The 14610-nt window shown below is 55.5% G+C and overlaps 1 protein-coding gene across 11 annotated transcripts in view; it reads right to left on the bottom strand.

Moving 5' to 3' along the window:
• The window catches only part of BCOR (BCL6 corepressor), an 83103-nt gene that overhangs the window by 33163 nt on the left and 35330 nt on the right, over positions 1-14610 (bottom strand). For 10 of the 11 annotated variants that reach the window (XM_075774231.1, XM_075774159.1, XM_075774141.1 and 7 more), the window contains exons 2-4: positions 5967-6096; positions 4367-4445; positions 620-3448 (exon numbers count right to left, since the gene is read on the bottom strand). In XM_075774231.1, the coding sequence (XP_075630346.1) occupies positions 620-3448; positions 4367-4445; positions 5967-6052 (2994 nt within the window). In that variant the 5' untranslated portion in view covers positions 6053-6096. Of the gene's footprint in view, positions 1-619; positions 3449-4366; positions 4446-5966; positions 6097-9136; positions 9155-14610 lie in introns of those variants that run through there. The other variant, XM_075774169.1, reaches the window with a different exon arrangement.

Here is a 14610-nt window from a genome sequence, read left to right as displayed (position 1 = left end):
CAATGCAAAACAATTTGGCTTAACTCATCCCTTCATTAAAAGTAAAATACCTTAAGGATATTCCTATACAGTATCTGTCTGTCAACCCTCAGCATCAACCTCAATACCGCTTCCTACTCTTTCCTACGTGTTCGCTTGGCGCAAACGTTGCCTGAGACCCGCTAATACATGGCTGCGACTCCTCTCCGTCAAGCGGCACGTTTGGCATACTAATCACAACTTCTGGGTACGCTTTGCTAGCTGGCACTACAGGCCAGCTGAGAAATTACAGCCAGCGCCAGCGCCAAGGTAACATGCATGCCTGTCCAAGTCCCCTCCGTAACTGCACAAACATTTCATACACGTACATTAACATTTTTATCAGATCTTAGTAAAAGCCCTTCCAAGCTTACTAGCGCGTGCACACGTAAAAGCCACACATACTATTCTTTACATCGCCTTGCTCTCATTAACAAACTTACTTTGCTATTTAAAACCGTTTCTGGCGAGTACGCCCTCACAAAAAAAATTTCTGATTTCCCCACCTGCGTTGCTTCTCTCAACTTTAATACTTGACCGCGACTTGCAACAGAGAAATAATGACCAAAAACGCGGCGGTCGTTGGACCGCGCGGACTCACCTGCAACGCCCGCTGCTCCCGGCTGAGCTGGCTGGAGTCTGCGTACAGTTCGGTCGTCACACACTTGAATCGATCACCTACGTAACCGGCAGAGTTTGCGATCCTCTTGGCCAACTTAGACGGCTTGGGTTTCAATATTTTGCCATCGGCAGCGTCTACGTCGTCGGCTCCGTCTTTGGTATAGGTCTGGTTGGCATCGATGCTCGGCGGCGTGGTCCCCATGCAGAATGTTTTTGCGTCCTCCTGCACCTTGCCAAAAGCCAGAGCCGGAGCATCACTCTCGTGAGCGCTTTCCAAGAAAGCGGGCGAAGGCTGGACTGTCACTCTCTCTTTAGGCTGGCTCACAGATAAATCTTCTTTCCTTAAGCCAAACACCGATGAACTCTGGGCTTGCTTGAAATTATAGGTTTCGTGAAGATCATTATTTCTTCCAAACTCCTCTCTCATTACAATAAAATCTCTGTGCTGCGACGCCTGCTCTACCTTGTGCTTTGTAGGGTCATTAGCCTGATTACTGCTTTCGGTAGCAAAGCTGGCTTTCGTTACGTTTGCTTCACTTTTAGGCTCTTGCTCATCTCGCAAAAGATCCGGGAAGAGGTGTTTGTCGCTTTTGGCCGAGTTTTTACCGTGGCCGGAGCTCTGGTGCAATTTCACGCTCTTGTCACCGGGTACTTCGAAATGCATCTTCCCGCTGCTCTCCAGGAGCTCCGGCAACCGGCCCCGCAGAGCCGGGTCCTCGTAGCGGACCCTCTCATGAGACCGTGACCTCCTTTCTGCCTTCTCCTCCTTATTGATCTCCAAAGCCGAATGCTGCAGCAGCATGGGGTGCACCATCCCCATCCCCAGCGCATCCTGGTAGGTCATGAACTCCCCTCGCCCCGCCGGCAGGCTGTAGGGGAGGCCAGGTTTGGGAGCCAGGTGCCCAGGGTAGAGGCTGCCGTTGGGCAACAAGACAGGGTGCGGATACACGTGTCCTTTCCCGTGGAGGGAGAGAGGGCTGATGGCTATCCCCTCCGGCACCGGGTACGGGAGGTAACTCCTGGGGTAGGGTAGAGGCGGGGAGCGAAACGCCTCGTTAGGCGGCAGGAAGATGGGGCTGGAGGCCAGGGCGGTCTCGCTCGCCTTGAAGTTGGCTTCCTGGCTGCAGGATTTAGCCACCTTATTGCTGTGTTTCGCGGGGGCGGCAACGGGCTGCCCGACATGCTGTATGACTGAGGTGGTGCTCTCCGCGGAGCTCCTGGCCGTCTTGGCGCAATCCACGTTGGCGTTGGGAGCCGGCGACGCTGATGCCGGCCGCCCCCCCACCGACACCGTCCCCGAAACGCTGCCGACGACCGCCTCCGTGCCGCCCATCCTGGGGCAGGAGGAGCTCCGCTGCTGCGGGATCACCCAGTCCAGCGCCTTGTTTTTCAGCTGGACGCTCTTCCCGTTCTCCTCGCCGGGGCTGGGACCAGGAACGATCCAGGAGGAGGGAGCTGTGCTGATAATTTCAGGCCTGTAGATGGGGCAGCCGTTCCCCGGAGAAATGGTTTCTTTCTGAACGATGTCGCTGCTGGGCAAGTGCGTCCCCCCTCCCGCCCTGCCATGCACCAGCACCGTCGGCGTCATTTTCTTACTGTGGTCCGACTTGCCGGCGGTTTCTGCGTCGACGACTTTCGCTGACAAGTCCAGCGGTTTGTCGGTGACGTCTTTGGTCGGGGTCTGCTTTTCCAGGAGTGGGGGGGACCTGCCGTCTTTTCGGTCATGGCCAGCTTTCCGCGCATGGGGGGTGGCCGGTGGGGGCGCCTCCCCGGCATCGCTGCCTTTGGGAAGCTTCCCGTTGGAGAGGCGGGAGGGTGGAAATTCGCCACCGACGTTCACGTAGGGCTTTGGGAGCGTAACGGCAGAGGAGGGAGAGGTGGTGATCCTGGGGAAGTGTTTGTGGAAATCGGCGTAGGCGTCCCCGACCTGGGTGGGCAGGGGGAGACGGGGGGACGGCCGGGGCGAGTGCGGCAGCAGGAGCGCGGGGTCCGACGGCATATTGGCGGGGGCTGGCTTGGCAGCAGGGACCCGGGGCTGCTTGCTGCTCTGGATGTGGGGGTAGGCATGCGTTTCGACGGGGGTGCCGGGGCTGACACCCATCTTCCACGACAAGCTCTTATCCGGACAGTGCACCAAAGGCGGGATCGCCGGTGAAGCCGAAGCAGTCGAGAGCCTCATGGGCGATGCCAGCGACGAAGGGATGTGGGGGGCAACGTAGTGGGAGGGAGGCAGGTATAAAAAACGTTCACCATTCGTACATACGGGCGAGTAAGCCAGGTGCTGCGGTAAGCTGTAGGTGGACTGCTGAGGTAGCAATGCCTTGTACATGTTCAACGAATACTTATTTGGTGAGTCAAGGAAAGGGTATATGGTGGGCGTTGTGCCCTCCATATAGGGGTTTACCCAGGGGAGCCTTAGGTAACTAGCACCATTGACACCGAGAGGACTCTGCTTGTCACCCGCAGCTCGGTCCAAACCCAGCGTCTCTCCTGTCGGGACAGAATTTTTTTGTATTCCAGGTGGCGTTTTGTATATAGCGCTGAAGCCGTTCGGGGCTTTTGCAGAGACAGCTGCGTTTTCTACCGCTTCGGGGGGATTAGACTTAAACTGTATCTCTGGATTTCTTTCAGGAGTAAATCCGAGCCCAGCTATTGAACCCGTGGCATCCCGTGATTTTTCCGAGCCGAGTCCACACAAGCTGGAATAGACAATACTACTGGGGACTCTGAGTCCTTCTCGCATGAGTCCAGACCTGTCCATACTCAGAGCTGCGAGACTGTCGATGCGATGTGCCGTAGTCGCATCCACCTTTACAGAACAAGAAGTATGTTACTTTCACGTTTCACTAACATGACTACCGCTCAAGCTACAGACTTGTCAGTGTTTGGAAGAGAAACAATACCAATGCAAACACACTGTTCATCGTGAAAATGTACAGAGGCTGATCAGGCTGGAGAACGGGAGAACAGGAACCTACGGAGCAATATATATCACCACAAACATTCGATACAAAACTCTCCACACCCCAAATCCATCTGCTAGACACAAAGGCGTGAGGACCCACAGCCCAAGCAGCCAGAAGTGGCCCAGAGACGATGCTCGGTGGCACCACTTCCACGCAGTAACCAGCTCCTCGGCCCCAGCCCCGTCAGAGCAAGAGGATGTGGGCTGGTGACGTGGAGAGCGGTAAGGGAAGGATGGAGAACCTCTCCTCCTCCTCCAGGACCTCTCCTTCCGCCGCAGCTCTGCTCGGGGGCTCACCACCGCCACACGATTCACGGGGCGAGGTGTCTGAGGATACAGCATGAAGAAAAGTCTGCCGTCAAATTCCTTCCCCGCTAGCTGCTCCCCATGTACACTCAGAGAAGAAGAAACCCACCAACTTTGCTGAAACATTGATGTACTTAATGCTTACGTGAATTAGTCTTGTTAGACATGCCAGTATGCTGCATGACATTATTCATAAAAGAGCAAAAGTAAGAATATGATGTCATAAGACAACACACCACCACAAAGTCGGCGTCAAGAGATTAATGAAATAAATAAAGTCCCATTTCACTGTTTCACAGAAACAACTCGTATGTGCCCAAGCCCGGCTAGAGCTGCAATAGAAAGGTAGTTTAATCATTTCTCCAAACGGATCATGTACTAACACCCAGGGGTGGGAGACAGGGTGGGGAGGACAGGCACAGGTTCAGCTGCAGCATAAGGCTAGGAACTTCTTACCACACTGTGATTCAAGTGATTTTCTTCCCTCAACTCCAGTCTGCTTTTCGGTGCGTCGCCATCATTAACAGGAATTTTCCTATTAAGAAACAGAAGTGTACTATTTGAAAACATCTTGCACATCTCAGATCAGTACAAGATTATATCACCTCCATATTTTGATTCCCCTAGAGAAGTCCCATATGATACCATGTTTACCCTTCTGCGTAACGACGCACAGCAACTACTTTAGAAAGCAAAGACCATTTGAAAACAAGCATAAAGGGTTTTGACAGCAAGAACACACTGAGCGCATCTCAGAGCAGCCTCTTCCAAAACAAGTGATTTTTGTCAAGGTCTCCTCTTTTGCCCCTTGCCCTTTTCTTTTTCACAAGAGAAGAATATCCCATTTTAAACATATCCTGTTCATATACTATCCATAAACACAGCCGAGGAGAAAATTAAAAATCACACGCTAATATCATACGAACGTCAGCTGTTCCATGGTAAAGAGGGAGCTGCACATCTGTGCCATACCAGTGTTGCAGCACTGGGACTTGTTATCACAGAAAGCACCGATAAAGAATATACCTTAGTGCCAAATTTCAAATCCCAGGGATAAAAATCGTTGACGTGCAGCAGAAGGAAAGTTTCAGCATTACCCAAAAGAACTTCTTTCAATCAAAGTGCTTAAAGGCGCATCATCACCTTAAATGCGGTTTTAATGTATTTGTTTTTAAAAGATTCACCTTTCCTGCAAGTAGCACGTAAAATTATTATCCCTAAATAACTGGGAGGAAAGTAGGGAGGGAGGGTGCAAAAGTGAAGTGAGACGTTTGGCCGTTGTCCTTCAGCTTATGTTTGCAAATAGTATTCCCTGCAAAGACCAAAAACTTTTCCCAGCTTCTCGGAGGCTTTTCACACAATAGTGAGAACGCAGGCTAAAAGAGAAGTCAGAAAAACACTAAAACCACACAAAATTGGCACAGAGAACTGCAGGCGTATCTGCAGCTTCTGTCCAGTGTCGTTTCGCTTTTTAAAAAGCTGGGGTTTAAGGGAAGAGGACACCAGCCGGTGCTTGCATCACCCCATTGAAAATTATTAAAGACTGTAATTTTAATCATCAAATGAATGACATTCAGGAGGAAAAAAGGTGGGGAGGAAGAAACATTCACTTGTGGGAGACGGAAAGGCCGCTGTTCCTATTTCACAGGACAAGCTGTTGGTCCGAAGGCAGGGAACGCCAAGTCACACGCAGGAGCCCCTCTGCCGTAGAGAGTCACCGCAAGAACACGCACGCTATTTGGTTTAATTCCCCTTCACAAATACGAAATAATAAATTAATTGTAAAAGCGCATTTAAAGGCTGCTTTGGGGAGTAATCTCTTTAAAGGGCGTCCCCGCTTCACTGACCCAGGTTGCCTGTTAAATAGTAAATCAGCGGCTGCTCTACCGCTCTCAGGCACGTCTTGTTTCTCCCCCTCCACCCCCCATCCAAGCTGGGCTGATCTCGATGCAAGGCGGCAGCTCTCTACTCTGGTATTAGGGAAGCAAGCGAACTCCGAGACCTCACACTGCAGAATTACAGTGTGGTTTAACTTGCCAGAAGCTTAAATATTTACCTGTCTTCATTAATTCCACACATGCGGACCCTTTCATTGCTCATCCAGCTATGAACGTTGCCATACAGGGGGGTTGCAGAAAGCATGACGTCTTCTTAAAAATCGCCGCTTTTCTTCACGGTTTTATATTCTACTTAAAAAAAAACAGAAAAAAAGAAAAAAAAAAAAGTTGAGCAGATTTGTCTAGGAGGAAGTGCAAACATCACGGCGGAGCAGCCAGCCTCCCTCCGGGTAATTAATAATGAATGCAGGATTGGTGCGGGGAGTGAGCTGCCTGCGTTAACCGCTAAGGGAGATACCCTGCAATAAAGGAGCAAATTGAGGGCATTTATAGGTCAGAGGAGATGGATCTTTTCCCCAGTGCACATCCAGAAAATTAAGAATCATTCCAGGCTATCGACAAATAAAAGTTTCTCCACTGCATTTCATTTGAACAAGAAACGACTCAGCCGGCCAAGTACACACCAGTCCCCAAACCTTCATCTCGCATAGGCTGAACCAAGGACAGGGACCCTGCGGGCCGGGGGAACACGTGAAATTACCCACAGGCGCTCACAAAAGCCCTGCCTTTGGAAGGCATGGGAGCAGGAGTGCGTTGCGAGAACAGCGACGCACCGCGCGTATTAGCTACGCTGATTGCTGATAAAGCTTTCACGCGAGGACTTAAAACTGAAGAGACGCTGCTACAGAAGGAATCTAAATAAAAACCTCCCCTTTAGCGTCTGCACATGACTAACTTGGAGAAAGGGGTTAAAAATAGTAAGTGGGTTGGCGAGCTCCCCACCCCTTGATTTGATTAAGCACCGAGCCCTGGTGGCTTCTGCATTGGAGCTGCTGCTGCTGCTGCGAGTGCTTTCAGTAATTCAATGATGCCTGCTCACTCCAGGGAAAGAAATCATTAGCGGGCTCGCTGGAGAAGTATTAGCAGTCCAAGAGGATCAGCGCTGTATGCAGCCGGAGAGGCAGGTGAAAGGTAACCGCATTTTCGCGTCCAGCGGCAGAGGTGGAAAGGCTTTTCCTCCCCTCTACCTTGCCTAACGCCACCTCCGCTCGCATTAAATTCTAGTTTGCTGCATGAGCGAAGTGTCAGGACAAGCTGCGTTTTATTAACAGGATTATCGCGGCGCATGATTTATTCCAGTGCAAGATTTTAATTGCTCTTCGGAGGTTGAGTCGTTTCTTTTGACTGAGCTTCAGCGTGCATCCTGCTGCTAAATGCTGGGTTAATAAGTAGGGGGAGCCTTTAATGCACAGGATATCCCTCAGCTCTTCCTCTCTCACAAAAATAGAAGCCTTTAAGCGGGAGGCATGATACTCCTTTTACACACACACACACACAAGGCAGTAACGGGCGATTGACCACTGGGAGTTTAATGCCTAACGTCTCCCAAAGCATCCATGCTTCCCCAGCAAACTCATTTCCTTTGTCAGGCTACAAAATATGCAAATGATCACTTTGGCATTTAATGGGGAAGAAGCCCAGATTGGGCCTTTAACACAATACTTCACACACGTTCAGAGAGGTTTAAGAACTGAAACGGCAGGAAAGCCTTGTTCCCCAACACTTTTTTCTCCCCTCAGAGAGGCCTTTTGTGCAAAACTCCACGTCTGGAACAAATGTATATTAATGAAACGGCGTGTTGACCCTCCTCTCTCCAGAACAGTTAGCTTTCCCTAATGAAGTCCGCAAAAATCGCTGCAAGGAAACAAAAATCCGCGGAGATTAGATACCGCACTATCATTCAAAAGGAGTTATTTCACTGGAAAGACGGTTTCTGGACAGATTTACTGTTTTCCAGATGCGCCGCTCGTAATGTTTTCAATAGAGGCAGCAGCAGCATGGAGAGAGTGATTTAGGGTTTTACATAAGGTTAGTAGCCGCCCCGTGTGCGCTGTCTCATCTGTGAGGGACGGATGCGGGCTCGGAGGAGACGGGCCTCGGCGGCGCACGGCCTCACTCCCCGCGCCCCGCTTTTTCCTTCGGGGGTGCACAAGGCCGACCCACGCTGCTCCTCGGAGGGGCCGCCTGCGCCTGCCTGGTTTCCTGGGTGGAAGTGTATCATTAAGATAAGGTGCCTGAATTAGAGCCCGTCAATCCCCTGACATGTGCAGATAGCGAAACACTGAAGTTGCACGGGGGAGCGGGGAGGGGGGGGTAAGAGTTTTCCCAGCCCCGGCGGGTAATCTGGAGACCCCACGTCCCGCTGCCACTGCCAGAGCAGGCAAAGCCCACCAGTGTGCAGGACATGGGGAGGCAGCGGGATGTCCCAGGACCCACCCTGCCAGCTGCCGGCCCTTTCCCCAAAAGCCGCCCCTTGGCACTCGCCAGCCCGGGGGGCGTGCGTTGTGTACAGTTATAATCGCCGCCCTGATGAACTTCTTGTGAACTGTTTGAAAGTGGAGGTCTGCTGAACGAGCAGCGGCGCCACTGCCAGCCATAATTTCATTGCAACAAACAGCAGACTTTTAACTCTTCGCACGCCCCTTCCTTCCTTCCTTCCTTCTCTCCTCCTCCTCCTCTCTCTCTCTCTCTCTCCCTGCAAGCGGCCGCACGTCGGGGCCGGTGGCTCACAGGGGATTCCGGCCCCTCGGCCAAACACCGGCAGCTCCGCAAGCCCTCAGCGCTGCGGGGATGGGGGGGGGATGGGGGGGGGTGGCGGGGGGGCACCGCTCCTATTTATAGCCAGCTTCCGTGGGGGCGGGCGCGGCCGGCCCCGTTATGTAACCCCGACGGCGGGCTGAGCGCCCCAGCACACGCCCGAGCGGTGACCGCGGCGGAGGAAACCGGGGACACATCTCTCTCTCTCCCTCCTCCTCCTCCTCCCCGCCCGTCACCCGCCGGGCCACCGTGGGCCCCCCCCGCCCCCCGGGCTCCCCGCCGCTGTCAGCGGGCCTCAGGGCGCCGCAGCCCGCCCCCCCGCCCCCCCGGCCGCCCCCGCTGCACGGCGGGGCGCGGAGCGGGGCTCGGCCGCCGGAGAGCGCACGGCATTTCCTCCGGGAGGTGTCTGGCCGATAAAGCCATTTGCGGCTAAATATAGACGGTGATGCACGGAGGAGGGAGGGAGGGAGGGGAGGGAAGGGGGGGGGGAGCGAGACGCGCAACGCACACGCGGTTCCGCAGCGATGCCGCCGTGTGAAACCAGTTGTGAAAAGCGCTTGCAAGCACTAACCTGCCTCCCGGCGTGCTGCCGAGCGGGGCCCCGGCGTGCCGTGCCGTGCCGTGCCGAGCCGAGCCGAGCCGAGCCGGGAACACCCACCGCCCCGCGCTGCCCGCGCCCCGCCGGCCCCGCGCCGCAGAGGCAGGCAGAGACACACACCGCGCTGTTTTGGGCAGCTGATTAAAAAGGGAAACGTTTGGGTCTCCCTCGCAACGTCAACAGACTTTTGGCAGCCATTGACGCCAGCAGCAGTAAAGTTTTGTTAACACACTCCTGGCGTGGAAACGAGAAAAACCCGATGCCCGCGGGGAGCGGGGGGGGGGGGGGGGGAAGGAGGAGGAGGAAGACGCCGCCGCTTCCCCGTGCCTCAGGGGGAAAGGAGCGGAGGGCAGCGCCGCCCGGGCCGGGGCAGCCTCCGCTCGACACCCCCCCCACCCCCCCCTCCCCCCCAAGGGTGCCCGGTGGCGAGTGCGCGAGGTGAAAGTCTCGGCAGGGAGGGGGATGGGTGGAGGAAACCCGGCGGGGCCGGCGGCTGCAGCGAGCCAGGAAGCGGGGCGGGAGGAGAATTGCAGCGGCGCACGAGTTCCCTTTTGGCGCCTTTACTCTTTTCCACCTCCGAGCTCCGCCTGGCAGCCCGCCAGTTTCCACTGCACAAGCCACACAGCCGGCAGCAGCAGCGCAGCGGCAGCCGGCGGGGAGGGCTGTGCGGAGTTTAAAAAAAAAAAAAAAAAAAGGAAAAGGAAAAAAAAAAAAAAAAAGCTGCGAGCGCCGGTGGCACCGACGGGAGCGGTAGGCGCTTCGGCAAACAACCCGGCCTTTCGGAAATTAAAAACGATGCAATAAATTACCTGGCTCTGATCTCTCCCCCTCCCCGCTCCCCCCATCCCCCCCCGTCGCCGCCCGGTTCCAGACCACTGAAAGGATCATTTCAAGATTTGTGAAAATCCCTGCGAGACCAGTGAAAAGCAATCGGGGACTCGTAGCGATCTACTTCGATTAGTCCTCAACCCGTTCATCCGGAGTTTGATTTAAAGGGCAGCGTTCGTACGGTATTTATAAGCTTAAATACGGGCAGCTGCTTATGAATGTGTTTAGATATCTCGTTTATCTTGTACGTCCGACTTACATATTTACGAGTTATAAAAACAACGACCTGTGCCACCGCTAGAACGGAGACTTTAAAGACACTATATGGCTGCACCGTTTACAATGCGCCGTATAAAGCTCTGGCAGCAGCCAGCGATCTAATATTAGCCAAGTGTTTAAAGAACAGGGGTGGCTGCGCTTTTAAAAAAAAAAAAAAAAATACCGTGGGTTATTTTTTGCAATATCCACACGGCATCACCGCTAGTGACACGTTTTGTAAACCAAAGGAGGAAGCTGCAGACTAAGTAGCCGCCGCACGGATCCGCGGATTAGAGAAGAAGTTTGACCTTTACCCGGGACGTGTGGCATTTCATTTAACCATAAAGCTAAGCACAATGCGCCAGCGAGATCGCTAAACCGATTTAAAATACATATTGAGTCATGCACGACAGTAGTGCATTTCGGTTTAGGCAGTGTGCAGGCAGCGCAAGGGGGTCGGCGTCTATTTTAAGGCTCCTGCCGCAGCCGCCCCCCCCCCCCCCCGTTCCCCACCCAACCACCCCCACCACCCCCCGCGGCTCCCACACCGTCACGTGTCGGACGGCGACACGGGCTTTTTGCCGTGTAAACACGGCGCGGCGGAGCCGTCCGAGGGCAGCCGGGGCCTCCGGGCCAGCGCCAGCACCGCCGGGGCATCCTCCCCACCGCCGGGCACCGCCGCCCCGGGCTGCTCGCCGGGCTGCGCCTGGCTCCGGCCCGGCAGAGACACACACACACACACATCCCCCCCGTCCTCCTCCTCCGCCCGCAGCGGGGCACCGGCGGGGGTGCCCCCCCTAACCCCCGGCACAGGCGGCCCGAGGGAGAGGCGGCAGCGGTCCCCGCGCCCCCCCGCGCCGTCTGTCACGCCTTGGACCCTACACAGGCAGTCGCTGCGCCGTAGCGGCAGCGGCGCTTTCCCCCTTTCCCATATGCTGCGAGGCGAATCATTGCATCGCTCGCAGCGCCGGCGGCAGCCAAAAAGGGGGAGAAAAAAAAAAAAAGTTTTCAATTAATGATAAGCCTACGAACTAGGGAAGGGGGCGGGGGAGGAGGCCAATAAGGGAAAGTTAAAATGGCTGGCGATCCTTCAAATAACCCTGGCCGCCTTTCCCGGAGCCCACAGGGTGCTGCCTGCCGCGGAGCCCCGGGGAAGACCCGGACCCCCAGACACGCGCCTCCTTGGGGCAGCCCTGGGAGCCAAAGCTGCCCTGGCACACGGCGATGCCCATACCTGAAGGTTACGGGACATCTGTGGAGCGGGGGCCCTGGCTCCTATTTCCACCCACCCCCGGTTAAAACGCATCGCGGGGGTGCGATAGAGAGGCTGCAAAGGCTCCTCTCACACACACACACCGGGGGGGGGGGAGGCGAGGCGGACGGTACCCAACTTTGAAGCATTGCTGCATGAAGGATTTCCCGGGGATTCGCGGGAAACACCGACCCCGTCCGCCGCACCGGCAGCCCCGCACCGCCGCCCGCCTCCCCCCCTGCCCGGCCCCCCCGGCGCGGGCGATGCCTCCGTTCCCCAGCGCACGCCGCGGCGGCGGGCAGGCAGGCTGCTCTCTCCGGGAGGGGAGGGAGGGGGGAGGCGGGGGTTTCCTCCCGTGCACGCCGCGCCAGGCAACCCGGCGGTTCAGCCTGCCGCCGCTCCGGCCGTGCCGTGAACAAGGCTGGTGGAGGGAGCCGCAAACCGGGCTCTGCCGCAGAAACCCCCGGGCCCCCGCGCAGACGGGGCCGCCGGCGAGAGCCCGGCCTCCACTCCCTCGCCCACCCGCCGCGGTATCTCCCTACCCAGGCCGTCCGCGCCATTTTAGAGACACACACACACACACACACGCTCGCTCACCCACACACACACGCACGCACGCACGGGAGCGAGGTTTCCGTTGCTGCTGCCAGAGACAACAGGCAGCAGCCGAGCCCGGGCTGCGAAGGAGGAGCAGCGGCAGCAGCGGGAGAGGGACAGACACACACACACACACACGCACCCACGCACACCCACGCACCGCGGGCCGGGCAGAAATGTGCATTTCAGGTAATTTAAGGCCGCATTCCCGGCGCGAGAAAGGGAGAGCAGAGCGCAGGCCTGCGCGCCCCCACCCCATTAACCCGCCGCGCACTCGGCATCCCGGGAGCCCTTCATTGTTGCCTTTATTCCATGTGGCTTTTGCTTTTCAGGAGGGGGATAGAAAGAAAGGAGGGGAGGGAAAAAAGGGAGGAAAAAAAAAAAAGAAAGAAAAAAAAAAGAAAAATACCACCAAGCCAGCCCCTTCCCCCCGCCCGTTCCCCATTGTTCGGCCGCGAGAGGCTGGGCGAGCGCAGCGCCACGGGCTCGCCATTCACCGGGCTCCGCCGAGCCCCGCCGTGCCCCCCTCCCCCTCCGATATCCTTATAAATTTATGGGACTGTGGGGGGAGACACCCCCACCACCACCACCATCGAATCAAAAAGTCCCAGTGCTGCTGCGAGAGAGAGTTGAGCGAAAAGCTGCGCTCACTTCCGCAACGTTATCCTTGCAGCGATCCCGGAGCACGGCCCCCGTTTCCTTCCTCCAGCCCCGCCGCACCCCCCCGAGGGGGGGTAGTAGTGATTAATGGGACGTACGCCCTTGGTTTCCCTCCGGCCACCCCGGCGCACCGCTCCCCAGCGCGGAGCCGCCGCGGCATGCCGGGCGGGGGCGGCCCCCCCCACGCATCCGTCGGGGACGTTGGGAGATATTGATCACGGACGACTTCATTTTGCATAATTGCGGCTGACAGGGCCTGTGGTTCCCTCATTTACGGAGCAACAGCTTCGAGGGGCTGATGGATGGGGAGCGGCTCCCTCTGCTTCCCCCCAAACCACCCACCCGGGGAGGGGGGGCGGCGGCTCTGTGCCTCATGCAGCAAATGGCCGGCGCACAACAGCGAAATATTAAACTTAGGTGCCTCCGTCTCTCGCTTTACCTAGCACGGCCGGCCTGCAAACCTCCCGCTCCCCGCAGGGCTTTGTCTGCACAGCCGCGGCGGGGCTGGGGCCGCCCCCCCGCCCCGGTACACGGGAACCTTCAGCGGCCGCATGTAAGAAAAAGTGCTTGGGAAGTTGGGGTTTTTTCCTTTTTTTTTTTTTTTCCCCCCCTCCTCCTCCCAATAACAAACAAATAAACAGCTCGGTTTCTGCTAAACAATGCATAAAAATTAGCCTCGCCCCAAAGTTTATGTCGGGTTTACAGCACTAACGTTTCTCCTTGATGGGAAACGCTTTCCCGAGCGCTTCTGGAAAGCACTGGCAAGCCCTCGGTTACAAAAGCAGCATTACAAGCACCTCGGCAAACGTCTCGGCAACTCTGTGTCCCTTCTCCATCACCTTCTCCAGACCTTTAGAAGAAACACACGTCCAGGGCGGGCACAGCCAGTGCCCTCACCGCCCGTCTCAGCGTGCGGAAAACAGCGGGGAAAAAAGGAAACCCAACGACAACGCTCGGCTTTTCCGTGAAGATAAAAATTTTTAAAAGAAATTAAAAAAGTAAGAAGAGTGGGGGAAAAAAACAGGAAATAAAGTTGCCGGTGGCAGCGATGCCCGCCCGGAGAGGAGGGCAGCACGGAGGCCGCCCCCGGCCTTGCCTTCCCATCCCGGCGCTCCGCACCGAAACAAAGCAGCGAATCAACTGCGATGCAGATGGGCGGCTATGAAATTTTTTGCTGCTGCTGCTTAGAGCTTTAATTACTCGTTCTTGATCCGTGGGACTACGACACGACACCGCCAAGGTTAAAATGCCCTGAACAGCTCTGAGCAGATGTGAACGAGTTGGCAGACGCGCAAATGAGGTCTGCCTCTAAGCATGATAACAAGTGACTAATACATTGCATATCGCTGAAAGAAAATTATTTTTCTCTAATTTGCATTAGCTTTTTTTTCTTTTTTTTTTTTTTTAACGCCAGCGACATTCCCTCCTCAGAGGCAGCAGCATAATCCTGAAAATATTACTCCGTGACTTTAAAAGATTTGGAAGGAGGAAGAGATTGCCAGTGTTTTGGCTATGCAGGCTTGTTTATCTTTCCGCCTTTGCTCCAAGGCGAAACTAGTTTCGCAAGCGGTATTCTTGCAGAAAAATGGCACATGTCATATAAAACACCAGTTTATAGGAATTGATGCTAAAATTGTTGAATGACTGCTGGTGCACTTTTGCCACTAATAGCACAGTGTAATCCATTATGGACCAAGGGGACAGTCAAGGCCAAAAGAGACCAAAAAAATAATAGATTGACTGGAGAGAAATACATATAGGCAACCCATCGACCAAAACTACAAAAAGGGGGGTGGGGGAGGAAATAAGCATCTCCCCTTCCTACCTGCTTTCTTCTGCCCCAGAGCCACCT

Source organism: Balearica regulorum, chromosome 1, assembly GCF_011004875.1.
Source record: "Balearica regulorum gibbericeps isolate bBalReg1 chromosome 1, bBalReg1.pri, whole genome shotgun sequence".
Taxonomy (NCBI): Eukaryota; Metazoa; Chordata; class Aves; order Gruiformes; family Gruidae; genus Balearica; species Balearica regulorum.
The sequence above is the reverse complement of the archived record's forward strand: the minus strand, read 5'-3'. Positions and strand labels throughout refer to the sequence as shown.